Raw genomic sequence first — 26,922 nt, forward strand, 5'->3', positions numbered from 1 at the left:
CCTACTTACCTATGAGATGATGAATATACACCTTCTGAAAGCAATTTTGTTTTAACTGGAGAGGAGAGAGGGGTAATGAACAGAGGTGGGCAGTTGTCAGAATGGTGAGGATGGTAATTGACAAATAGGTAACAGTGATCATAGGATGTAAGATTCTTTCGTGTAAGTGAATGCTTAAAAACAGCATGACATGGCTCACAAACCGGACCCCAGCCACATTGTGGGCAGGACAGTGGCCTCTTGTGGTTTTCTGTGTCCCCAGAGGGAGGCACCACTGCTGTGGTAGGTGTTATCCAGATGAGAACGCTCTCTGGGCCTTCCGGAAGCATGCTTTGTCATTTTCAAAGACTTTTTTTTTTTTTTTTTTAATATATATCCTTTTAGCTCCTTCCGAATATTTAAAGACTCTAGCTAAAGGCCTACCTATCAGTTATAAACCCAGCACATTTCTCCAGGTTACCTGACAGTACATGACTTAGACCAATTTCCCAGACTAGTGGTGTTTCTTCCTCCTGTGCTGGGATTTTCAAGGGATAGTAAGTTAACCAGTGTGGCTGGAGGGTAGGGTTTGTTTGCAAAAGAGTGTGTGGGAGAAATGGGGAAGTCACGTGGGAACGTTTTGTGGCATTAAAGTTTGGACTGTCATTAAAAAGTTGGGTGCCATAGAAGCCTTTTTAAAAAAATTTTTTTATAATGTTTTATTTTTGACAGGGTGGGGGAGGGGCAGAGAGAGGGAGACAGAATCCCAAGCAGGCTCCAGGCTCTGAGCTGTCAGCACAGAGCCCTATGCGGGGCACGAACCCACAAACATCTCATGACCTGAGCTGAAGTTGGACATTCAACCAACTGAGGCACTGAGGCGCCCCAGCCTTTTTTTTTTAAATCAAAAATATGATTTACAGCAATTGTAGTGTGTGTGTGTGTGTGTGAGTGTGTGTGTGTGGTATTCTCATCTGTCATGGGACACTAGAATTAAATGAAAACTCATGAGTACTGTATTTTTCCCAGTCTCTCAATGCTCAGTTGTGATAGTCTTAGTGTCAGACACATTGTTGAGTGTTTGCATGTTGGTGGTGAAGTAGAAGGGACCTTGAGGTATCACCCGATAGACCGCACCTGAAGCCTGCATCCTCCTGTTCTGTCTTGAGCAGGGATGCACAGCAGCAGATCAGTGTGGTGTCTGTATTGAACTTTCCCATATGTGAAAACATCCCTCTGCCTCTTTCTCGGGCTTAACCCTAATGCTCTTCCACCTGAGGAGGATGATAAGAAGCAAACACAAAGTCTGATTTGACCTTTGCTATCTCAGATTTTCCATTGTCTTTGTTTTCTTTCCTCACTGCATTTTATGTTTGCTCCTTTCCATTTTCTTTCCCATCCTCCCCTTCTCAATATAGCCCCTTCTCTGTCAGCAGACCTGTTTCACATTGTGCTTTTTTAGTTGAAGGGTTTGGCATGTATGTGTTGTTGGGGGAAGTTGGGGTAAGGTCGCAACAGTGCATCAGGGACAAGCCTGTTTTTCCAGCAAGCTTTATTAGTTCCTCTAGATACGAAACAACACCAGCGAAAAGATGCTATGGTGATCCATTGTGTCTGGAGCAAAAAAAAGTGATGCTACAGTCTTGGATAAATTCTGGGTTAGAATGATCATGTCTTCTTCATTTAGTTTTGTGTAGCTGGTATTAAGCTGATCTGAAAATTAATAATACATGACCTCAGGGGGGTCTTGCAGTTTTACAAAGAGCTTTTGTGTTCATTCATTTGATCTTCACCAGCCCTGTAAAGTGGACTATGTTTTCCCCATGGCACAGATAAGGAGTGGGAGGCTTAGCAAGACTGACAGGCCCAAGGTCACACAGCTGCAGCTGTAACCTAGTTCTTTTTTTTCTTTTCTTTTAATTCCAGTGTAGTTAACATACAGTCTTATATCAGTTTGAGGTATATAATACAGTGATTCAACAATTTTGTGTATTAGTGCTCACCACGGTAAATGTTACTCTTAATCCTGGTCACTGATTTCACCCATTCCCCCACCCACCTGCCCTCTGGTAAACGTCTGTTGTTCTATGTAGTGGTTTTTTTTTTTTTTTTAATGTTTTATTTTCAGAGAGAGAGCAAGCAAGCGAGAGCTCAAGCGGGGAAAGGGGCAGAGGACAGAGAATCCCAAACAGGTTCCATCCTGTCAGCATGGAGCCCTATGCAGGGATCAATCCCACAAACCCTGAGATCATAACCTGAGCTGAAATCAAGAGTCGGACACTTAACTGACTGAGCCACCCTGTTCTATGTAGTTAAAAGTCTTTTTTTGTTTTTCTATGTAGTTAAGAGTCTATGTAATTAAGAGTCTTTTTTGGTTTTTCTATGTAGTTAAGAGTTTATGTAGTTAAGAGTCTTTTTTGGTTTTTCTCTTTTTTTCCCTTTGTTTTGTTTCTTCTATTCCACATGAATGAAGTCATATGGTATTTGTCTTTCTCTGTCTTATTTTGCTTAGCATAACACTATCTAGCTCCATCCATGTCACTGCAAATGGCAAGATTTCATCCTTTTTATGACTGAGTAATATTCCTGTGTGTGTCTGTGTGTGTTGGTGTGACTCCATTCGTGTGTGTGTGTGTGTGTATACTTCTATATGCGTGCCACATCTTTATCCATTCATCTATCAGTGGACACTTGGGCTGTTTCCATAGTTTGGCTATTGTAGACAATGCTGCTATAAACAGAGGGGTGCATATATCCTTTTGAATGAGTGTTTTCATATTCTTTGGGTAAATACTCAGTAGTGCGATTACTGGATCATAGGGTAGTTCTATTTTTTATTTTTTAAGGAACCGCCATACTGTTTTCCACAGTGCCTGTACCAGTGCATTTGCCACCAACAATGTGGGAGGATTCCTTTTTGTCCATATTTTCACCAACACTAGTTGTTTCTTATGTTTTTGAGTTTAGCTATTTTCACAGGTGTAAGGAGATACCTCATTGTAGTTTTGATTTGCATTTCCTGACGATAAGTGATGTTAAGCATCGTTTCATGTGTCTGTTGGCCATGTGCATATCTTCTTTGGAGAAATGTCTGTTCGTGTTTTCTACCCATTTATTGGATTATTTGTTGGTGTTGAGTTGTTTAAGTTCTTTGTATTTTTTGGATTTTAATCCGTTATTGGACATGCTATTTACAAATGTCCTCTCCCATTCAGCAGGTTGTCTTTTAGTTTTGTTATTTCCTTTGCTGTGCAGCTTTATCTCCATATAGTCCCAATAGTTTATCTTGCTTTTATTTTCCTTGCCTCAAGAGACCTATGTAGAAAGATTTTGCTACAGCCATGTCAGAGAAATTACTGCCTGTGCTCTTGTCTAGAATTTTATGGTTTCATGTCTCAAATTTAGGTCCTTAATTTATTTGGGGTTTATTTTTGTGTATGGTGTAAGAAAGTGGTGCAGTTAATTCTTTCACATGGAGCTGTCTGGTTTTCCCACCACCATTTGTTGAGAAGACTGTTTCTCCCATTGCATATTCCTGATTCCTTTGTCAAAGATGAATTGACCATATAATCATGGGTTTATTTCTGGGCTTTCTACTCTATTCCATTGATCTATGTCTGTTTTTGTGCCAATATCATACTGTTTTGATTACTGCTGGTTTGGTGTTTTTTTTTTTTTAAGTTTATTTATTTATTTTGAGAGTGAGGGAGTGCAAGTGGGGAAGGTACAGAGAGAGAGGGAGAGAGAATCCCAAGCAGGCTGCATGCTGTCAGCATGGAGCCTGACGCAGGGCTCAGTCCCACCAACTGGAAAATTATGACCTAAGCCTAAATCAAGAGTCAAACACTCGACCGGCTGAACCACCCAGGCTCCCTGATTATTACTGCTTTGTAATATAACTTGAAATCTGGAATTGTAATACCTTCAGCTTTGTTTTTTCCTTTTTCAAGATTGCTTTGGCTATTTGCGGATCTTTTGTGGTTTCATACAATTTTGTAGGATTGTTTGTTCTAGTTCTGTAAAAAATGCTGCTGTAAATTGCTTTGGATAATATGCACATTTTAATTATATCTGTACTTCCAATCCGTGAGTCTTTCATTTGTGTCATCTTCAGTTTCTTTCCTCAGTGTTTTACAGCCTCCTTGGTTAAGTTTATTCCGAGATATTTCATTACTTTGGTGGAATTGTAAATGGGATTCTTTTCTTAATTTCTCTTTCTGCTGTTTCGTCATTATATAGAAATACAGTGGATTTGTGTACATTGATTTTGTAACCTGTGACCTTACTGAATTATTAATTGTAGTAGTTTCTTGGTTGAGTCTTTTGGGTTTTCTCTACATAGTATCATATCATCTGCAAATAGTGAAAGTTTTCCTGCTTCCTTACCAGTTTGGATGTCCTTTATTCCTCCTCCTTCTCTGATTGCTATGGCTAGGACTTCCAGTACTATGTTGAATAAAAGTTGTGAGAGTGGACATCCTTGTCTTGTTCCTCACCTTAGGAGAAAAGCTCTCAGTTTTTCCCCTTTGAGACTGATATTAGCTGTGGGTTTTTCATATATTGCCCTTATTATGTTGAGGTTTGTTTCCTCTAAACCTTCTTCGTTGAGTGTTTGTATCATGAATAGATATTGTACTTTGCCAAATATTTTTTCTTTTTTTAGTTTCTATTGAAATGATTGTATGGGGTCACCTGGGTGACACAGTTAAGTGTCCAACTCTGGGTTTCGGCTCAGATCACGATCTCACGGTTTTGTGAGTTTGAGCCCCGCACAGAGCTCTGTGTGTTGTCAGTGTGGAGCTTGCTTGAGATTCTCTCTCCCTCTCTGCCCCTTCCCCACTCATGCTCTGTCTCTCTCAAATAAATACATAAACTAAAAACAGAAAGAAATGATCATATGGTTTTTATCCTTTTATTGCTATATCACATTGATGGATTTGCAAATATTGAATCAAATCACTATTGCATCCTTGGAATAAATCCCACTTTATTGTGGTGAATGATGTTTTTAATGTATTGTTGGCTTAGGTTTGCTAATATTTTGTTGAGGATTTTTGCATCTGTTCATCAGAGATATTGGCCTGTAGTTCTTTTTTGGTAGTGTCTTTATCTTTTTTTTTTTTTTTTTTTTTTTTTTAATCAGGGTAATGCTGGCCTCATAGAACTAATTTGGGAGCCTTTCTACCTCTTCTACTTTTTGGAATCATTTGAGAAGAATAGGTGCTAACTCTTCTTTAAATATTTGGTAGAATTTGCCTGTGAAGCCATCTGGTCCTGGACTTTGTTTGTTGGGAGTTTCTTGATTGCTAATTTAATCTTCTTGTTGGTAATTAGTCTGTTCAAACTATCTGTTTCTTCCTGATTCTGCTTTGGTAGTTTCTTTGTTTCTATGAATTTATCCATTTCTTCTAGGTTGTCTAATTTGTTGGCATACAGCTTTTCATAATATTCTATTTGGTTTGTGTTTCAGTGGTGTTGATTGTTATTTATACTCTTTCATTTGTGATTTTGAGTCTGTTTTTGTTTTTAATGAATCTGACTAGAGGTTTATGAATCTGGTTGATCTTTTCAAAGAACCAGCTCCTGGTTTCATTGATCTGTTTTTGTTTTGTTTTTTAATGTTTATTTTTGAGAGTGAGAGCCAGAGTATGGATGGGGGAGGCAGAGAGAGAGAGAGGGAGACACAGAATCTGAAGCCGGCTCCAGACTCTGAGCTGTCAGCACAGAGCCTGCCTGACACAAGGCTCAAACCCATGAACTGTGAGATCATGACCTGAGCTGAAGTCAGATGCTTAACTGACTGAGCCACCCAGGTGCCCCTCAGATCTGTTCTATTGTGTTTTTAGTTTGTATATCATTTATTTCTGCTCTAATCTTTATTATTTACTTTCTTCTGGTGGTTTTGGGTTTTGTTTGTTCTTTTTCTAACTCATTCAGGTGTAAGGTTAGGTAGTTTGAGATTTTTCTCGCTTCTTGAGGTAGACCTGTATTGCTATAAACTTCCCCTTAGAATCACTTTTATTGCATCCCCAAGGTTTTGGACTGTTGTATTGTCATTTTCGTTTGTTTCCATGTACTTGTTGATTTCTTTTGTTTCCTGGTTGACCCATTCATTGTTTAGTAGTATGTTATTTAACCCCCATGTTATTTGTGGTCTTTCCAGATTCTTTCTTGTGGTTGATTTCTTGTTTTCCTTCCTTCCTTCATTTAATTTTATTTTCTTTCTTTTTAAAAAAAAATTTTTTTTAATATTTATTTTTGACAGAGAGAGAGAGAGAGAGCGAGCATGAGCGGGGGAGGGGCAGAGAGAGAGGGAGGCACAGAATCTGAAGCAGACTCCAGGCTCTGAGCTGTCAGCACAGAGCCCGATGCGGGGCTTGAACTCAGAGACTGCGAGATCATGACCTGAGCCAGAGTCGGATGCTCAACCGACTGAGCCACCCAGGCGCCCCTTTTGTTTTCTTTCTTTAGGCTTCACTTCCAGCATGGAGCCCAGTGCAGGGCTCAAACTCACAACCCTCAGATTAAGACCTGAACTGAGGTCAAGAATCAGGTGCTTAGCCAACTGAGCCACCCAGGTGCCCTGATTTCTAGTAATATAGTATTGTTGTTAGAAAAGATGCATGGTATGACTTTGATCTTTTTGCATCTTTTGAGATTTGTTTTGTGGCCTAATATGTAATCTATTCTGGAATAATGTTCTGTGTGTAATTGAAAAGAATGTGTGTTGCGCCTGGGTGGCTCAGTCGGTTAAGCATTCAACTCTTGGTTTTGGCTCAGGTCATGATCTCACGGTTTGTGAGTTCAAGCCCTGCATCGGGTTCTTTGCTGGCAGCCTGAAGCCTGCTTGGGATTCTATCTCCCTCTCTCCCTGCCCCTCCCCTGCTTGCTCTCTAACTCACTCTCTCTCTCTCTCAAAAGTAAATAAACATTAAAAAAAAGAAAGAATGTGTATTCTGGCGTTTTAGGATGGAATGTTCTGAATATATCTGTTAAATCCATCTGGTCCATCAAAGCCAGTTTTTCCTTGATGATTTTGTGTTTGGATGATCAGTGCATTAATGCACAAAGGGTGTTAACCCCCTCCCACTATTATTACTGTCATTTATTTCCTTTATGTTTGTTATTAACTGTTTTATGTATTTGGATGCTGCCATGTTGCGTGCATAAATACTTACAATTGTTATATCTTCTTGTTGGATTTTGCCCTGACTATATAGTGCTCTTCTTTGTCTCTTTTTACAGTCTTTGTTTTAAAGTCTAGTTTGTCCGATATAAGCATTGCTACTCTGGCTTTATTCGTAAGTGTTCCTCCATCCCCTCAATTTCAATCTGCAGCCGCCTTTAGTAGGCGCTTACAGGCAGCATACAGATGGGTCTTGTTTTTTTATCTACTATGTCACCTTATGTCTTTTGATTGGATTTGTTTAGTCCGTTTACATTCAACATAATTATTGATAGACAAGTATTTATTGCCATTTTTTACTTTTTTGTGATTGTTTCTATAGATTTTCTTCGTCCTTTCTCCTCTTGCCCTCTTTCATGGCTTGTTGGCTTTCTTTCTTGTATATTTGGATTTCTTTTATTCTTTGCATATCTGTGACTGGCTTTGATTTGTGGTTACCATTAGGTTTGTGTATAACCTCTTCTGCATATAGCAGTCTGCATTTAAAGATGATGGTCACTTAGTTTTGAACTCATTCTTTATTCCTCTCCCCCTCCCACCATTCAAGTTTTAGGTATATGGTGTCATATTTTACTAATCTCTTTCTTGACTGATTTTTACAGATATACTCGTTTTTACTTATTTTCTTTTTTCTTTTTTTTTTTTTTTTACTTTTTATACTCTTATGGTCTTTCCTTTCCACTCAAAGAATCCCTTTTAATACTTCTTACAGGACTTTTTTAGTGGTCATGGACTCCTTTAGTTTTTGTTTGTGAGAAACTCTATATCTATCCTTCTATTCTGAATGATAGCCTCACTGGATAGAGTTTTCTTGGCTGCAGATTTTTCCCATTCAGCACTTTGAATATCAGGCCACTCCCTTCTGGCCTGCAAATTTCTGCTGAAAAATCTGATAGCCTTATCAGGTTTCCCTTGTATGCAACTCTCTTCTCTTGATGCTTTTAAGATTTTTTTCTTTGTCACTACTTTTTGCCTTTTTAATTTTTTTTACTTTTTGCCGTTTTAATTACTATGTGTCTTGGTGTCGACCTCCTTGAGTTAAATTCTTGGGAGGATCTCTGTGCCTCCTGAATCTATCTGGGTATGTTTCCTTCTCCAAATTAGAGATGTTTTCAGCATTTTTTTTTTTTTTTTTGAGAGAGAGAACGAGTTGGGGAGGGGCAGAGGGATAGGGAGAGAAAGAATCCCAAGCAGGCTCCATGCCCAGCATGGAGCTCAATGCAGGGCTTGATCCCACGACCATGAGATCATGATCCAAGCCGAAATCAAGAGTTGGGTGGTCAGCTGACTGAGACACCCCTCAGTTATTTTTCAAGTCAATTTTCTCCCCCCCCTCCTTTTTTTAAACGTTTACTTATTTAAGAGAGCATGAGCAGGGGAGAGGGAGGGGCAGAGACAGAGAATCCCAAGTAGGTTCCCCACTGTCAGCATGGAGCCCCACAAGGGGCTCAGGCCTGCATACCATGAGATCATGACCTGAGCTGCAATCAAGAGTTGGATTCTCAACTGACTGAACCACCCAGGCAGCCCTCCCTCCTTTCTATCTCTTCTTCTGAGATCCCTATAATATGAATGTTAGGCTTGGTAGAACCACTGAATTCCTTAAGGATTCTTAATTTGCATAATTTGCTTCTCCGTTTCTCAGTTTGGTTACTTCCCATTATTCTGTCTTACAGTTTGTTAATTCATTCCTCTTTTTCGACTAGCCTGCTATTTATTCCTTCAAGTGTGTTTTTTTCTTCACAATGTGCTTATTTTTTAAAAATTAATTAATTTTAAATTTACATCCAAGTTAGTTAGCTTGAAGTGCAACAATGATTTCAGGAGTAGATTCCTTAGTGCCCCTTACCCATTTAGCCCATCTCCCCTCCCACAACCCCTCCAACAACCCTGTTTGTTCTCTATATTTGAGTCTCTTATGTTTTGTCCCCCTCCCTGTTTTTATATTACGTTGCTTCCCTTCCCTTATGTTCATCTGTATCTTAAATTCCACATGAGTGAAGTCAATATGGTATTTGTCTTTCTCTAATTTCGCTTAGCATAATATCCTCTAGTTCTATCCATGTTATTGCAAATGGCAAGATTTCATTCTTTTTGATTGCTGGGTAATACTGCATTATATATACCACATCATCTTTATCCGTTCATCTGTCGAACATTTGGGCTCTTTCCATACTTTGGCTATTGTCGACATCGCTGCTATAAACATTGGGGTGCCTGTGTCCCTTCGAAACAGCACATTTGTATCCCTTGTATAAATACGTAGTAGTGCAATTGCTGAGTTGTAGGGTAGTTCTATTTTTAATTTTTTGAGGAACCTCCATACTGTTTTCCAGAGTGGCTGCACCAGCTTGCATTCCCACCAGCAGTGCAAAAGGGTTCCTCTTTCTCCGCATCCTCACCAACATCTGTTGTTGCCTGAGTTGTTAATGTTAGCCATTCTGACAGGTGTGCGGTGGTATCTCATTGTGGTTTTGATTTGTATTTCCCTGATGATGAGTGACGTAGAGCATTTTTTCCTGTGTCGGTTGGCCATCTGGATGTCTTCCTTGGAGAAGTGTCTATTCGTGTCTTTTGCCCATTTCTTCACTGGATTATTTGTCCTTCAAGTGTATTTTTAATTTCATGAATTGTGTTCTTGATCTCTGATTGGTTCTTTTTTGCCATTCTGTTAAGGGTCTCACTGATGTCCTCCACTTTTTTTTTTCAAGTTCAGTGAGTATCTTTAGGATTATTAAAATCTCTATCAGGCATATTACTTATATCCATTTCACTTAGGTCTCTTGCTGTGGATTGGTCTTGTTCTTTTGTTCGGGACGTATTTCTCTCTCTCCTCATTTTTTCCAGTTCTCTGTGTTTCTGTGTGATAGGAAAGTTAGCTACTTCTCTTGCTCCTAAGGATAAGAGCCTTGTGAAGAAGAGGTCCTGTAGTGCCCTGCCCTGCAGTGTCCCGTTCCTAGGCCTGGTGCTCCAGGGAGTGTTTTCTATGTCTCTTGTGTGTGTTCTGCTTTTGCATCTTGGCCTGTTTTTCCGTGAGCCAGTTGTCTGCAGAGCTTCTCTTTGCCTCTTCTGTGCAGTGTTTAGTCCCTAGTGGGAGTGGGGTGTGTTTTAATAAGGGGTGTGAAAGGTCACTTGTGAAAGGTGACCTGCCCTGGTCGCTGCCGGAACTGAGGTCCTACAAAGTGCACTGTCAGGAGATGTGTTGGCAGGGTTTGTGCAGCTCTTCTGCGGGCCGAGGCCCTGGGTGCAGAGACTAATCTGAGGAGGACTAGAAAGGGCAGCTCTGACCATGTGCAGGGCTGGGGGCTTGGTGGAAGGAAGTCATGTTTAGAGTGTTGGAGCTGAGCTGGTTCCTCAGGTGGCTGCTTTTTATGCTGGGGTGAGGGATATAAGTGACACCTGCCAGCTCCTTTGTTCCTGGAGGGTCTCCCTATGACCCCTGTCTCTCCATGCCATGTTCCGAGTTGAGCAAACCACTCTCCTGTCTGCCCCTGCCATTTTTCAGACTGTTCGTTCCACGCTGTACCTGCACGGGCTGTTTGTCACGCTAAGGGTGGGGACTCGTCTTAATACCTTCGGGCTCTCCCAGAACTGAGCCCGCCAATTTTTAAAATTCTAGGATGTGAGTCCCACTGGTTATAAGAACTCAAGAAATTTGGCCCCTCTCACTTTCAGAGGCAGATGTTATGGGAATTTGCTCTCTCTTTTGTGGACTCCCTGTGTGAAGGCCTGATTTTGCCCATCATCTTGCCACCAGCTCCCTCCCCACCACGGACGGCCATGGTCTGGTCTGTTTCTCTCTCAGACCGCATCCTTGCCCTTCCTGCCTTCTTCAGCGTGCTCTCTTCTTGGTCTTTAGTTGTGAGTTTGTTCTGTCAGTCTTCAGGTAACTTCCAGGTTATATACACTGATGTGGATATTCTCTAGTTGTTCATGTGGGGCGTGGCGAGCGTAAGGTCCGTCTCCTGTGCCATCTTCCCAGCTGACCCTCTTGCTTTTAAAACTCTCCTTATCGTGACCTTTTGCCGTTTTATTTATCATGTGTCTTGATGTGGACCTCCTTGGTTGAGTTTTTGGGGCGGATCTCTTGCCTCCTGGATCTGGATTTCTTTTTCCTTCCCTGCATTTAGGAAGTCTGCAGCTATTATTTCTTCAAGTAAATTTTCTTCCCTCTTTTCTCTCCCTACTCCTTCTGGGATCCCTGTGGTGTTAGTGAAGCAGCTTGCGACTGCATCGAGCACGAATGGAGTCAGACCAGGTGTTTGCCAGAGATGCAGTAGCAGGAGACTGTTGGGCACTTTCCCTGTGTTGTCACCTGAGAAACTTTTCGTTGGTGGTGGGACCTGCAACCAGACCAGACCAGCTCTCTGCCCCCGGCCCACTGCTGGGGCTATACCTGGAGTGGTACGTAGGACTCTCTTCTCCTCTCCCTGGAGCAGGAGTCACTCTGGAGTGGCGGTGGCTCATTTGGGCTGCTTGCATGCTGCCATGCCTGTGGCCCCGGTTTGGATGCGCTCTGGCCACAAGTGTAGTGGAGGGGTGGATCCCCAAGGTGCAGCTTTAAGGTTTTCTGCACAGCCCTCTGTGAATGGGGACTGAGGCCAGCTGGGTTGGAAGAGGCGGATCCATCACATCTGCGAGTTGGGGAGAGGTGGTGTTAGCAAGGTTTTCGACGGTCCTCTGGGGAGGGTACCCACAGTGCTGGGGCAGGCCTGGTTGGAGGGGTCAGATCCCCCAAAGTGCAGGGTGAGGTGTAAGTAAGTTAGGTAGTGACTGTTACTGCTGCACTAGCTCCCGCAGGTCTCCATGTGTCTATCCTGGGGGCTGGGGGAGAGAAATGGCACCTGCTGGCTCCTTTGTCCCTGGGGGGGTGGTCTTCCAGGGTTCTGTCCCTGCAGACATGCTCTGAGCTTAGCAAAGAACTCTGCCTCCCATAGGCCCCAGGTGTTTTTCCAACTGCTGCTTCTATGCTGAATCTCCATGGGCTGTTGTGTCGTCTCTTTAAGGGCAGGGACTTAGTTTTCTCTTGGCCTCCATTCTTTCCCAGAGCGGAGTCCGGTGATTTTTTTCTTAAATGTTTATTTCTGAAAGAGAGAAGGCAGGGATACGAGTGGGGCAGGGGCAGAGAGAGAGATGGAGACAGAGGATCACAAACCGGCTCAGCACTGACAGCAGAGAGCTTGACGCAGGACTTGAACCCACAAACCATGAGATCATGACCCAAGCTGAAGTTGGATGATGAACCAACCGATTGAGCCACTTAAGTGCCCCAAGCCTGGTGATTTTTAAAATTCCAGATTTTAAGTTCTGCTGGTTGTAAGAATCTTGAAATTCGGCCCCTCTGGTTTTCAAAGCCAAATGTTATGAGGCTTCATCTTCCCACATGGGCAACCCTGTGATTGTCTGTCTACCCTCCCTGTGCCTGCAGATGCACCCACCCCGGGGAGAGTCCTGTGGGTATTAGCTCCTCACTGTATCTTCACCCTTTCTACCTTCTTCCATGTGTCCTCTTCTTTACATTGAGTTGTGGCTCTGTTCTGCCAGCCTTCGGGTTGCTTTCTGGGGCATTTACACTATGATGAGTGTTAGGTAGTTGTGTCCGAGAAAGGAGGTGAGTGCCATCTTCCCAGCAGTCTAACTCCGTTCTTTTGCCAGCAAACCCAGTTTGTCTACATTCTCTTTCTCTGGTCAGTCTGTAAACCCAACCCACCGAGAGCAAACTCCTTAGCTTGTACCTCCTTTGCTCCAGGCCCACTGCTGTGCATATAGTCGAAGCTCAGTTAATAGCTGATGCTGATGAGTGTTCTGGCTTCTGCTGAGTTTGTCTCTTCATTCCTTTGGGGGCCACATAGGACTGGTTCGTGGCCTTCAGTTCTTTCTTGCCTGTGTCCTGTTTTCTGCCTGCCAATTCTATGGCCTCATTGTCAGATGACATAGCCCCCATACTCGCATAGTTCTTAGCTGTCTTTAGCAGAAAATTCCACCCTTCCTTCCCTCCCGTGCACCCAAACGATGGTCAGATGGTTGAAAGAGGGAACTGTGCCTCCTCTGAGAATTTTTAGACACACCTCTTCTTACTGTCAGTATTCAGGTGTGAACCTTAAATACCCACAGAATCTCATTAGGCAGTAACTGATTTTGTAGTATTCTGGTGCCTCTTCTTAGCTCAGGGTGATTTGCAAAATTGCCTCTTGCATTATCCAAGGAATCCAATTTTCTGTTATCTTGAACTTAGATGCTGAGGCAGCAGAGCAGTGAGGAGGAGATAGTGGTCAAGGGTTTCACATTGTGGTACAATATATCGGCATTTGAATGGTGTGATCCCTGCCTTCATTAAAGGGCAGTGGTTTAGGCCTTAGCCTCCAAACTGGTTTCCTTCACTCTCTCAACTGAGCAGGCTAGAGTTGTGCCTGCCTCAGTGGTGTGGTTGCCCCAGCAGCCAAGGCCTTAGGATTGTCCATCAGGGTCAAGACCAGACAGCACGATGGCCTAAAGGTGATGTGAACGGAGGGTCTGGGAGAGCCACGTGCAGCCCACAACCTACTTTCATTCCTGGCATCCTTCAGATGAGAGAAGCATTCTGGCCCCAGGCTCCAGGACAGGAGGAAAACATTCCAGAAAGACAAGAAGAAGGATAGGTGGAGGTCTGAATTCCAGCTCTGCTATCTGCCAACGGTGGGACCTGGGCATGTTAATTAATGGGTCATTGATTAAGCAGTCAATCAACAAAGGTCTGTTTGGCTTTATGTGCCTTTATTTTAAGTAGGCTCTGAACTCATGACCTTGAGATTAAGAGTCACATACTCTATCAACTGAGCCAGCCAGGTGCCCCTGACTTTACATGCCTTTGAAATTTTTTATTTATTTTAATTTTACCTCCAGCGTAGTTAACATGCAATGTTACATTAGTTTCATGGGTAGTGTAGCTTACTTTTATGTGAGAGAGCGTGTAAGTGTCGGGGAGAGGGACGATTTCAAGCAGGCTCCAGGCCCAGCACAGAGCCCGACCCGGGGCTGGATCCTATGACCCACACCAAGATCAAGAGTCGGACGCTTAACTGGCTGAGCCCCCCCCCCCCCCAGGTGCCCCACTTATTGTCGGTCGTTCTGGAATCAGCTCCTATGTGGCACATTCCTAACATTTTTACCTCACGTCTTATGTCACTTGTATTTGTGTCTGGCGGGGGGGGGGGGGGTGTCTTTATTTCCCTGTCACCACAATTCTTCCTCTTTTCTACTTTCCCGTTTCCCCCTGGCCTTGTATCTGTTCTCAGCTTAATTTCTCCTTTAGCACTAGCTTCTCCCTCCTCTGATATGTACAAGTGCATCACCGTAAAGCACTTGACCAGTTCATAAGCAGTCCGTTGTGTGGATGGCAGGCCCTGAAGTTTTAGAATGGTAGGCTCCCTGGCAAAGTGGACACGGCGATGGGGGATGTTCACTATACAGAAGGTGTGCAGGCCGGGCCCCCACAAAAGGCGCTCGTCAAGGCTGTCAGGTCTCACGCGGGACTCCTGTCTCCTCCCAGCTCACGGGCACGTGGGTAGCAGTCCTCACCTGTGGGAGCTTCTGGGGCGGCACCAGCCCCCTGCGTTCCCCTTGTGACAAGAGCAGACCATGCGTGCCTCGCGCAGGGGCTCGTTTCAATGACCGGCTGTTGCCTCATTCTGTACCGTGTGGAGGCGGCACATCCACGTCTGGAGGGAGGGAGGGAGGAAGGGCAGGGAGATGCTTGGTCGCAGACTGTGCCTCCACTCCTTTGAGGCTCAGGGCCTGATGCTTTATTTTGGGAGGTTCCTCCTCACACTCCTTTATATTCTTGGTGTTCCTGCACAGACCTCACAGTTACGATGGTAATGGGAATTCTGTCCTTAGCAAAACTTCACATTACCACAGATGACCCTTTTTTTCCTTGATCTCACGGTGGTTCAATCATTTTCCTAGTCATTCAGTTAAAATTTAAGTCCTGTGTTGCTACCTCAGTTTTCTCAAAACATGTGCCTGTGGAGTCCTCTCCTCACTTGGTCCCTTACTGCGGATTCTAACTGGTTCCTGATCCTGTTGAACCCAGAGTCTTCTGTTCTTAATTTACTCTTATGAAAAGAATTGTATAGGAAGTAAAACTTACAGGATTTTCAATGTAACTGACGGTGTGGGTTGAACTGTGTCCCCCTGAAAGATCTGCGTCCCTAACTGTAGGTACCTATGAGTGTGGTCTGATTTTGAAAGACACTCTGTGGGTATAAGCAAGTGAAGATGAGGTTGTACAGGATCTGGGAGGGCCCCAGGGCTGGTGACTGGTGTCCTTATAATGTGAAGGCAGAGATCAGAACAAGGGACCTCCCAGCCAGAGAACCCTCTGGACTGCTGCCGACCCTCACAGCCCAGGAGAGAGGCAAGGATGGTCCCTGTCTTGGCACCACTGGTCTACAGTGTGGAAGCCACCACCCTTCACAACTGGACCCCTGTCCTTACCACAGTGAAGACCCCAAGAGGCTGTCCTTTGCCAATTTCCCAGAATGGCTACTTCTGAGTCTGGCTCAGAGGGGAGAGAGCTCCTCTATGGAAACTCAGCTCAGAAGGTTACAGACTTCCATCTGGTAAGTAGTGACAGCCTTGGGCTGCTCCCCTTCCCATCATTAACTCTGACCTGGCCCTGGGGAGCTTCCCATGCTGTGCTACACTTTGTAGGACTGGCTGTGATGGCACTTCTGGGGCACCTGATGATTATTTTAATTTGAAAATCCTATTCCCTCTGGATATTGAATTGAGGGGGAAAAATGCAGATGATGACATTTATATTCTTATTTTAGCTGAAGAAGCTGTAAGTAAAGATGGATTGTTTAATGCAAAGCAAGAAACTTTTGAAGAAATACAACAAGGTGCTGAGGCCTCAGGAGCACCCAACAGGTGAGTGTCCATGTTAAGTGGAACTGATCCTGCAGCTGTAAGAACAAATTGGAATGACCAGAGAACCTAGTTGGTCAAAGCTGCTTCCCTGGAAGGATACAGGAAGAGAACTACTCTCACTTCAGGAATGGCAGGAGGCCCCGGGCCAGGAACGGGACCGGTCAGTATCCTCATTATACAAAACCTTCGGTTGGTACACAGTTGCCCCCAGGAATCCTATCCTGACTCTGTTTACCCTGCCTGGCCACTTTTCCCTGGGTTCCCTTCTGTCTTGGTGGAGCTACAGAGAAGAAAAGCCAGAAAAGGAAGAGAATTCAGACAAGAGTGAGGGCTATCATGGCAGTGAAGAAACGGAGAGCACTGGGAGAGTCCTGAACAAGAACTACCAGGAAAGTGGCTGATGAAGCGGAAATTAAAGATAGTAGTAGGTACTTAATAAGCCTTGGATGTGGAGGAAAGGGGAAAGGGAAGGGAGGGAGATGTAGCACAGATACTCCTAAAGCAGAGAGGGAAGGACCTGATCAAAGGCAGCGGGTTGGATTTGGGTGAGGCCATTGGCTCCTCTGAGATGAGCACAGAGGAGGAAGAAAACATCATGGGACAATTAGCTTGAAGCCTGGGGTGGGGGGACACTTGCTCATCTCAGGGAAATGGGGCTAAATCTTAGTGAAAATGGAAATGTCTTAAAGCTTAAGAGAAGTGAAATTTTTCATAAAGCTTTTGAGGTCCGAACCAAGCTCTACCAGACACGTTTTGTGACCATTCTAACTGCAAAATAGGAATATATTGTGCCTGTCAGACATTTAACTTCAGTGAACAGAAACTGACTCAGCATCTCCCCACCATTACCCCTGCCCAGCCACACACACACACTTTCTTTCCCACTTTTCCCCCCCACTACTAACTCTCCTTTCCTTCTACCATTTAGGGCCATAATGTGTACCCATTGTCAATATTTGTTTGTCAAAAATATGCACTTTGATGTAAATGTTTTAAACTACTTAAATAGTATTGTGAATATTCTGTCACTCAGCATAACGTTTTAGGAGCTATCTGCACACATCTACTCCTTTACCTACAGCTGCCACATACTATCTGTAACGTACATCTATGGCCTGTCAGCTTCCCCAGAGATGGTCACCCAGCTACTTCCAGGTCCCCGTCAGCAGGGACACTGCTGCACGGAACAGCCTCTACGTGCCCCCTGTGCGAGAACTTCTTTGGGACAAACACCTAGGAACAGAACTCCGAGTCGTAGTGTGTGTTTTACTAAAGTTAGCTCAGTATTGCCGACTTGACTTCTGAGAAGAACACCCCACCTGTACTCGGCTCAGTAGAGGGTTCCCACCCTTCCAGCATCTGTCATTACTCAGTTCTCAAACCGAAGGATCCAGGCTCTTGGTCTCTTGTTCTACCATCCTTAGTGTGTTGGTTTCTGACCGAGGACCATGACGGTCCCTGCAGCTCGAGTACAGAAAGGAGGTAGGAGGGCACCTTTGCCCTTGTTTGTTCCTGGCACCACGAAAGGAGAGGTCTCCCCCTGCCCTCCCCCGTTCCTCACAGGCAGAAACGGACTTCTGTGACCACCTCTGGCTGTAAGAGAGGCTGGGGACGGGGGGTACCAAGGAAAGGGGAATGGCATTACTATGCCTGGCTTAGACCAATTCATGCCTTTACCTGGACGCACTGCTGCCCCCAGAACGGGGTCTCTGACTGGCTAAAGGGAAGAGGGCAAGCAGCATTGGCAGGAAAGTCCCCGACTCTGCCACTGTCATGAAGCGGATAATTAGGGAAGCTTTCTCTGGGTGTCACAGGTCAAGGTGAACTAGACAGAGGTATGCATCAAGAACTTGGTTTGGAGAATCCAGGATGAACTGACAGGAGAGGTCAAGAGAGTTTGGTTGACAAGACCATTTTCCAGGCACATCTTTAGAAGTTTCCAACTTAGATATTTTTTTCTTCCACTCATTCAGGAAGCATTTCACCACTTGTATTCAGAGGCCTGTGTCACAGAGAACCCCCACCTGCAGTGGGTCATAGGAGGGCACAGCGGAGCAGACAGAACCACAGTGCAGCGGGACATGTGCCTGTGCTGTGGGTATGGAGAGGCACCCGGCCGAGACCTGGGATGCTGGAGGCGGCGTCCCAGAGCACTGACCTCTGAAACAAGACTCGGGCACCAGGCAGGAATTTGCTAGATGCAGAGGAGATGGAGAGGAAGCAGACAGAGACGTGAATGTGCCTGTGCCCAGACAGGGTTGGAGAAGACTGGGAGGAGTTACAGGATCCATGGAAGGCAGACCGTCTCAATGAGCAGGTTTCTGCCTGAGCAATGGTCCTCTTTGGAGTAGGAAACAAGGCTCTGTTTGCGGATACCAAGATGTGGAGTGTGGGGAAAGGGGATAAAGGGGCAAGAGGGAAGGAGCGTCAGTGTCCCTCATGGGATATCTGCGGCCCTGCTCGCTCTGGGGTGTGGATTGAGAAGAACCAGCCAGGGTCTCCACTGGATGATCCTGGCCTGAGAGGGGCTGCTGTGATGGATCATGAGGTCCACAAGTAGGGAGGGAAGGGAGGAGTTGGTGAGATGCAAGGGTAGCGATTGAGCATGACAACAGGGCCGAGGAGGGTCCCTGCAGTTGAGAGTATTTGGGAACCCTAGGATGGTGTGTTGAATGGGCCAGACAAGCACACTGGAGACACCTCGGATGATAAAGGCTTTAAGCAAATGAGTCAATACATGTAGTGTGATTTCTATTCCCTTCACTGCTTTTTGCCCTTCAGTCTTTTAGAACTAGACTGTTTAATGTCCTGTTGGTTTCATCTTGGTAACTTTAGCTTGCTTCCTTGTAACCCCATAAAAATCAGTTCAAAGGCAGGAAGTTTGAGTTTCTCCCCAGAGCAGAGTGTCCACCAGATGAATGTAGATCCTTCTGTGTTCAGAAATCCTGTGAGAGGTGTGAAGAAGCCCAGTAAATAACCCCCTTCCTGGTCCAGGTTTAGAGTCAATTGATAGAGCTACAGGAGTAAAAGGATTCTGGAAAACCTCAGCTTCGTTACTGACAGAAGCTCAACTGGACAGGGAAGCCCTGAAGCAGAGGACTCGGCCCATCTCCCACTGTAGAGGCTGGGGTGATTCAACTTGGGCCCAAAGGAACATGGGATGTTTGCCACTCGCTCCTGAAGATGGGGGAGGCACTGCCCTCAGCTGCCCAGTTCCTTGTTTCAGACTCAACAGCGACTGGGAGGGAGGCCCCCAGTGTTAGGTCTGGCCAAAGTCCTAGGAGTGAGAAGGGGGTAGTCTTTGCAGAAGAATACTTAGGTGTCACCAGATTCATGATGTCATGGTGAGGAAGACTAAGGATTTTTATAATATGGTAATTTTTTCATTTCCAGAGATTGTATGCTCCAGCCACCTGGTACCTCAATCTGTACTGACAGGACAGTTGTACATATGAACACCCTGAAGGACCGTCACCCAGGTGACTTGTGGGCCCGAATGCACATCTCCTCCTTGGAATATGCTGCAGGAGACATTACCCGAAAAGGGAGAAAAAAGGACAAAGCTCGAGTGAGTGAACTGCTCCAAGGCCTTGCATTTTCTGGTGACTCAGATGTAGAAGAAGAGAACAAGCCTGAGGCCCACCCTGCTCCAAAAAGGCTAAAGATATCAAACGTCCCAGAGAAGAATTGGACCAAAAGAGATCTTAAACCCAACTTTCCAAGCTGGTCAGCACTGGATTCTGGACTTTTGAATCTCAAAAGTGAAAAGTTGAACCCAGTAGAACTCTTTGAATTATTTTTTGATGACGAAACATTCAGCTTGATTGTCAATGAAACCAATAATTATGCATCTCAGAAAAATGTCAACTTGGAAGTCACAGTTCAGGAAATAAGGTGTCTGTTTGGGATCTTGCTTTTGAGTGGATTTGTGAGGCGTCCCAGAAGGGGAATGTATTGGGAAATCTCTGATACCGATCAGAACCTAGTCAAGGATGCAATTAGAAGGGACAGATTTGAATTGATTTTCTCATACCTACATTTTGCAGATAACAACCACCTAGATCAAAAAGATAAGTTTACAAAGTTGAGGCCTCTCATAAAGCAAATGAATAGAAATTTCCTCCTCTATGCTCCCCTTGAAGAACACTATTATTTTGATAAGACAATGTGTGAATGCTTTGATAGTGACCAATTCCTGAATGGGAAACCTATTAGAATTGGCTATAAAATTTGGTGTGGCACAACCACACAGGGTTATCTGGTTTGGTTTGAGCCCCATCAAGAAGAATCATCTGTGATGGTGGATAAGGATCTTAACCTTGGTTTAGGTGGAAATCTAGTGATGCATTTTGCTGATGTCCTTTTAGAGAGAGGCCAATATCCCTATCACCTGTGTTTTGATAGCTTCTTTACAAGTGTCAAATTGGTGTCAGCCTTGAAGAAGAAAGGAGTGAGGGCAACAGGAACAATTCGTGAGAACAGGACTGAAAAATGTCCCCTTATGAATGTAGAACATATGAAAAAAATGAAGAAGGGGTATTTCGATTTCCAAGTCGAAGAAAATGAGGAGATAATTTTGTGTCGTTGGCATGGAGATGGCATCATCAGTCTGTGCTCCAATGCCGTAGGCATAGAACCGACCAGTGAGCTAAGTTGTTGTGCCGATGATGAGGAGATCCATCAGATAGCTCAACCGTCTATAGTCAAGTTGTATGATGAATGCAAGGAAGGTGTAGCTAAAATGGATGAAATCATTTCCAAATACAGGGTGAGAATAAGAAGCAAAAAATGGTACTCAATTTTAGTGAGCTACATAATTGATGTAGCCATGAACAATGCATGGCAGCTACACAGAGCCTGTAACCCAGATACCTCTCTAGACCTCTTGGATTTTCGGAGATATGTTGCACATTTCTACTTGGAGAACAATGCTAATCTATCAGATTAAGGCAGATAAAATGTGCATGCTAGTATTAACAAGATAAAATCACAGGTATATATCAGATTGTACCCTTCCAAAGCAAACCTGATGTAATGAAATTAACATTTTAAAAAGTCTTATCTATGACCTATGTAAAGTTTCAAAGAAGTAATTTAAAAAATTGTATTGACTGAGTGCTACACCTTTTTCTATGACTAATTTTGGTGTGAAACATGTGGGAAATAACTTGGATTAATTTGTGCATTGAAAGAAGGAAATTGTGTCTCTTTAATTCTTTGTGGAGGTTTTATTTTTGTTTTGTTTTTTTTTTTTTAATTCAGGCAATGCCATAATATCCAAAGACTGATGCTGAATCTACAATTGAAAATTTAAGGCGGGGCTCATGATGTACAGATGATCTTAAAACCTTAGGTGATAAGAGGCTGAAGACCTCAGCTTTAGTATAAAACTGGATCAGATGGTGCATAGGAGAGAAGGGCCGGGTGAGCATGCTGAAGAAGAGTGCTACAGAGGAAAAACTGGAAGTGAAGCAGTGCCTTTGAAAACTGAGAAAAATGATGAAATATGAAGCAAATCAGGTAACGACAGCACCATCAGGAAAAGAAATTAGGAGTAAAGCTGACATAAAGCCCCTGTTGAAATCAGTTGGGGAAAACATATGTGCCGATAAACTGGACAACTTAGAAGAAATGGACAAATTCCTAGAAACCTAGCCTCCCAAAGCAAAAGAATAGAAAATTTGAACAGACCAGTCACCAGAAATGAAATTGAATAAGTAATCAAAAAACTCCCAAAAAACAAAAGTCCAGGGCCACACAACTTCATAGGAAAGTTCTTCACAGGAAAATTCCACCAGACATTTAAAGAAGAATTAATACCCACTCTTCCCAAAATATTCCAAAAATTGGATAGGAAGAAAACTTCCAAATTAATTTTATGAGGCCAGCATTATCCTGATGCCAAAACCAGATAAAGACACCACAAAAAAAAAAAAAAAAAAAAAAAGAACTAAGGGCCAATATCTGATGAACACAGACACAAAAATCCTCAAGAAAATATTAGCAAACTGAATCCAACAGATTTTAAAAAATCATACACTACTATCAAGCAGGATTAATTCCCAGGATGCAAGTGTGGTTAAGTATTCACAAAACAATGTGATACATCACAATAAAAGAAAGGATAAAAACCAGGTGACTGTTTCAATAGATGTAGAAAAAGCATTTGACAAAGTACATTGGCTGATTCATGATAACCCTCTGCAAAGCAGGTCTAGAGGGAATATATCAGCATAATTAAGGCCTTATATGAAAAATCCATAGCCAACATAATGTGAAAAACAGAGCTTTTCTCCTCAGATCAGGAGCAAGACAAGGAGGTCTGCTATCACCCCTTTTATTCAAAATAGCACTGAGAAGTCCTAGCCAGAACAACTAGATGACATAAATAAGAGGTATCCATGGTATCCATATTGGTAAGGAATTAGTAAAACACTCACTGTTTGCACAGGACATGACACTATGTATCGAAAACCCTAAAGACTCCACCAAAACCTACTAGAACTGATAATATGTAAGGAAGCAATATACAAAAATCAATACACAGAAATCTACTGCATTTCTATACACTTACAATGAGCCAGCAGAAAGAAATAGTCCTATTTACAGTTGCACCAAAAATAATACGTAGGTAACAAACTTAACCAAGGAAGTGAATGACCTGTACTCTGCAAATTATAGAACACTAATGAAAGAAATTGAAGACTACACAAATGGAAGATATTCCATGCTCATGGGTTGGAAGAACAAATACTGTTAAAACACCTATAAATATCCAAAGCAATCTATAGATTTCATGCAATCCTTACCAAAATATGAATAGCATTTTCCAGAACTAGAAAAAAAACCTAAGATTTTCTAAATAAAAGACCTCAAATAGCTAAAGCAATCTAAGGAATCTACTCCTGAAATCACTGTTGTGATATATGCTAAGTTGGATTTAATTTTTTTAATTTTTAAAAAATTTATATTTTATTTTGGGGATGCCTGGCTGGCTTAGGTTGATAGAGCGTATTGCTCTTGATCTTGGAGTTGTGAGTTCAAGCCCCATGTTGGGTGTAGACGTTACTTAAAATATTTTTAAAGGTTTTCTTAGTGCAGAACCCAATGTGGGGCTTGATCCCACAACTGTGGAGTCCTAACCTGAGCCTAAATCAAGAGTAGGGTACTTGGGGTGCCTGGGTGGCTCAGTCAGTTGAGCATCCGACTTCAGCTCGGGTCATGATCTCATGGTTTGTGAGTTCAGGCCCCGCATCTGGCTCTGCTGACAGCTCAGAGCCTGGAGCCTGCTTTGGATTCTGTGTCTCCCTCTCTCTCTGCCCCTCCCCCACATGTGCTCTGTCTCTGCCTCTCAAAAAATAAAATTAAAAAAAATTTTTTTTAAAGATTAGGGTACTCAACCAGCTGAGCCACCCAGGTGCCCCATGATTTTATTTCAAAGTAACCTCTACACCCAACGTGGAGCTCAAACTCACAATCAAGAGCCATATACTCTACCAACTGAGCCAGCCAGGTGCCCCTGGAGGACCATACACAAAAATAAACTCAAAAATGGATTAAAGACCTAAACATGAGACCTAAAACCCTAAAAATCTTAAAGGAGCACACAGGCAGTAATTTCTCGGACACTGACCATAGCAGCATTGTTCTCCAGAGCAAGGGAAATAAAAGCAAAAACAAACTACTGGGACTACATCAAAATTAAAAGCTTTGGCACAGCAAAGAAAACAAAACTTAAAGGCAACCTACTAAATTGGAGAAGATATTTGCAAATGACCTATCCAAAATATATAAAGAACTTCTACAACAAGACCAACAAATACTCTAATAAGCAGAAGACCAAAACAAACACCATGAAACAGAAACCGAAGGCATGAACAGGCATTTCTCCAAAAAAGACATCGAGATGGTCAACAGTAACATGAAGAGGCTCAACATAACTCACCATCAGGGAAATGTAAATCAAAAGTACAATGGGGTATCACCTAACACCTTTCAAAATGGTTAAAATTAACAAGAAATTAACACAAAAAATAAGTGTCCTTGCCGAAGTGGAGAAAAAGGAACCCTCTTGCGCTGTTGCTGGGGATGCAAGTTGGTGCAGCCATTATGAAAAACAAGCACAGTGGTTCCTCAAAATATTAAAAACAGAATTGCCCTATGATTCAAGGATTGCACTATGGGGTATTTACCCCCCAAATACAACAACACTAACTGAAAGGGATAGGTGTTAAAATACAGATTGTTACAAGAAGAAAGGACACTATATAATCATAATCACCAAAACAGAGAAGCTAGTAACAAACATAAAGGAAGTAGCCATAGTAATATACTAATAGGGGACCTTTATTACTCCCTATACACGAATGGATCATCCAAACAGAACATCAAGGAAAAAGTGGCTTTGAACGACACATTGGATCAGATGGATCTAACAAATACATTTACAGCATTCCATCCTAAAACAGCAGAATGCACTTATTCTCAAGTGCACACAGAACACTATTCGAAATAGATCACAAATTTCAACAAATTCAAATAGACCAAAGTCATACTATGCATTTCCTGCACCCCCATCACAATGCTGAGGAACTAGAAATCAACCATGAAAAAAATCTGGAAAGAACACCTATAAAAGAAGGTTAAATAACATGCTACTAAACAATGAATGGGTCACACAAGCAATCATGGAGGAAATTTTTTTTAAAAGCATGGAAACAAATGAAAATTAAAACATTTAGGACAAAAATCTTTGAAATGCACAAGCGGTTTGTTTATAGTAATACAAGCCTACAACAAAAAGTAAAATCTCAAAAACCATTTAACCTTACACCTAAGGGAGCCAGAAGAAGAAAAAAAAAAAAAAAGCCAATTCCAACATCAGTAGAAGAAAGGTAAGAAAGATTACAGCAGGGGCACCTAGGTGGGTCAGTGGGCTAGGCATCTGACTCGATCTCAGCTCAGGGACTGATCTCAGGGTTGTGAGTTCAGGCCCTGTGTTGGGCTCTGCACTGAACATGAAGACTACTTAATAAAAAAAAAAAAATTAAAACTATAAAAAAAAAAACCAGATCAATGAAACCAGGAGATGGTTTCTTTGAAATGATCAACAAAAATCGATAAACCTTAAACCAGACTCCTAAAATGACTCAAACACAATCAGAAAAAAGATAGCTGACACCCGATACCACAGTAATACAAAGGATTAAGAGAATATGATGAAAAATTACATGCCAAGTTGGACAACCTAGAAGAAATGCATGAACTCCTAAAAACATGTAACATCCCAAAGCTGTATCAAGAAGAAATAGAAAATTTGAACAGAATGATTACAGACTCAAATTTCATTGCTGGTAATCAGCTCCCAAGAAAAAAAAGTCAAGGGCCTCATGGTTTCACAGGTGAATTCTACCAAACATTTAAAGAAGCGTTAACATCTACTCTTCCAAACAATTGCAAAAAAAAAAAAAAAAAAGAGGAAGGAAAGCTTCCAAATTCATTCTATGAGGCCAGCATTACCCAGATACCAAAACCAGACAAAGACACCACTAACCAAAAAAGAAAAACTACAGGCCAATATCTCAGATGAGCACAGACACAAAAATCTTCAAAATATTAGCAAATTTGATTCCAAGAATATATTTTAGAAAGTATGCATCACAATGAAGTGGGATTTATTCCTCAGATGCAAATGTGGTTTGACATTTGCAAATCAACATGCTACCTCACATCAACAAGACAAAGGGTAAAAACCATATGACCCATTTCAATAGATGAAGAAGCATTTGGCAAAGTACGACATCCATAGTGTAAACCCTCAACAAAGAAGGTTTAGAGGGAACATACCTCAACATAATAGAGGCTATATATGAAAAAGCCACAGCTAACATCAAACTCAACGGGGTGGGGGGGGGGGGGGAAGCTTTTCTCCTCAGATCAGAAACAAGACAAAGATGCCCACTCTCACCACTTTTTTCACCATAGCATTCAAAGTGCTAGCGGCAGCAATCAGACCAGAAAAAGAAATAAAAGGCATCCAAATTGGTAAGGAAAAAGGAAAACTTTCACTATTTGCAGATGACATGACACTACATGGAGTAAATCCTAAAGACACCACCAGAAAACTAGAACTGATAAATGAATTCAGTAAGGTTGCAGAAAACAAAAATCAATACACTTATAATGAAGTAGCAGTAGAAGGAAATTAGAACAACCCTATTTACAATTACACCAAAACAATCAAATACCTGGGAACAAACTTAACCAAGGAGGTAAAAGAGCTGTACTTTGAAAACTATAAGAACACTGGTGAAATAAACTGACAATGACACAAACAGTCAAACAGTCCATGCTCCCCAGAAGCCTGGGCAGCTCAGTTAAGCACCAGCTCAAGTCATGATCTCATGGTTTGTGGGTTGGAGCCCCACATCTGGCACTGGACTGACAGCTGGGATCCTGGATCCTGCTTCTGATTCTGTGTCTCCCTCCCTCTCTGCCCCTCCCCTGCTTGCACACACGTGTTCTCTCAAAAATAAATAAAACATGAGCGTTCCTGGAGCGGGAGAACAATTACTCTTAAAAGATCTATATTACCCAGTGCAATATACCGACTTAATGCAACCACTGTGAAAACACCAACAGCATTTTTCACAGAACCAGAACAAATAATCCTAAAATTTGTATAGGAACCACAGAAGACCCCATATAGCCAAAACGTTGAAAAAACAAACCTGGAGGTGTCAGGATCCCAGATTTCAAGCTATTCTCCCTAACTGTACTAATTGAAACAGTATGGTGCCAGCACAAAAACAGACATATAAAGCACTGGAACAGAATAGAGATCCAGG

The 26,922-nt window shown here is 42.8% G+C and overlaps 1 protein-coding gene across 2 annotated transcripts in view; it reads left to right on the forward strand.

Annotated features, from left to right (window-relative positions):
• PGBD1 (piggyBac transposable element derived 1) overlaps positions 1 to 21,288 on the forward strand; it is a 28,094-nt gene extending 6,806 nt beyond the window's left edge. For both annotated transcript variants that reach the window (XM_053223269.1, XM_053223270.1), the window contains exons 4-5: positions 15,979 to 16,075; positions 19,469 to 21,288. In XM_053223269.1, the coding sequence (XP_053079244.1) occupies positions 15,979 to 16,075; positions 19,469 to 21,023 (1,652 nt within the window). In that variant the 3' untranslated portion in view covers positions 21,024 to 21,288. The remainder of the gene's footprint in view (positions 1 to 15,978; positions 16,076 to 19,468) is intronic.
• The last annotated feature ends 5,634 nt before the right edge of the window (positions 21,289 to 26,922 follow it).

Source organism: Acinonyx jubatus, chromosome B2 (assembly GCF_027475565.1).
Source record: "Acinonyx jubatus isolate Ajub_Pintada_27869175 chromosome B2, VMU_Ajub_asm_v1.0, whole genome shotgun sequence".
Taxonomy (NCBI): domain Eukaryota; kingdom Metazoa; phylum Chordata; class Mammalia; order Carnivora; family Felidae; genus Acinonyx; species Acinonyx jubatus.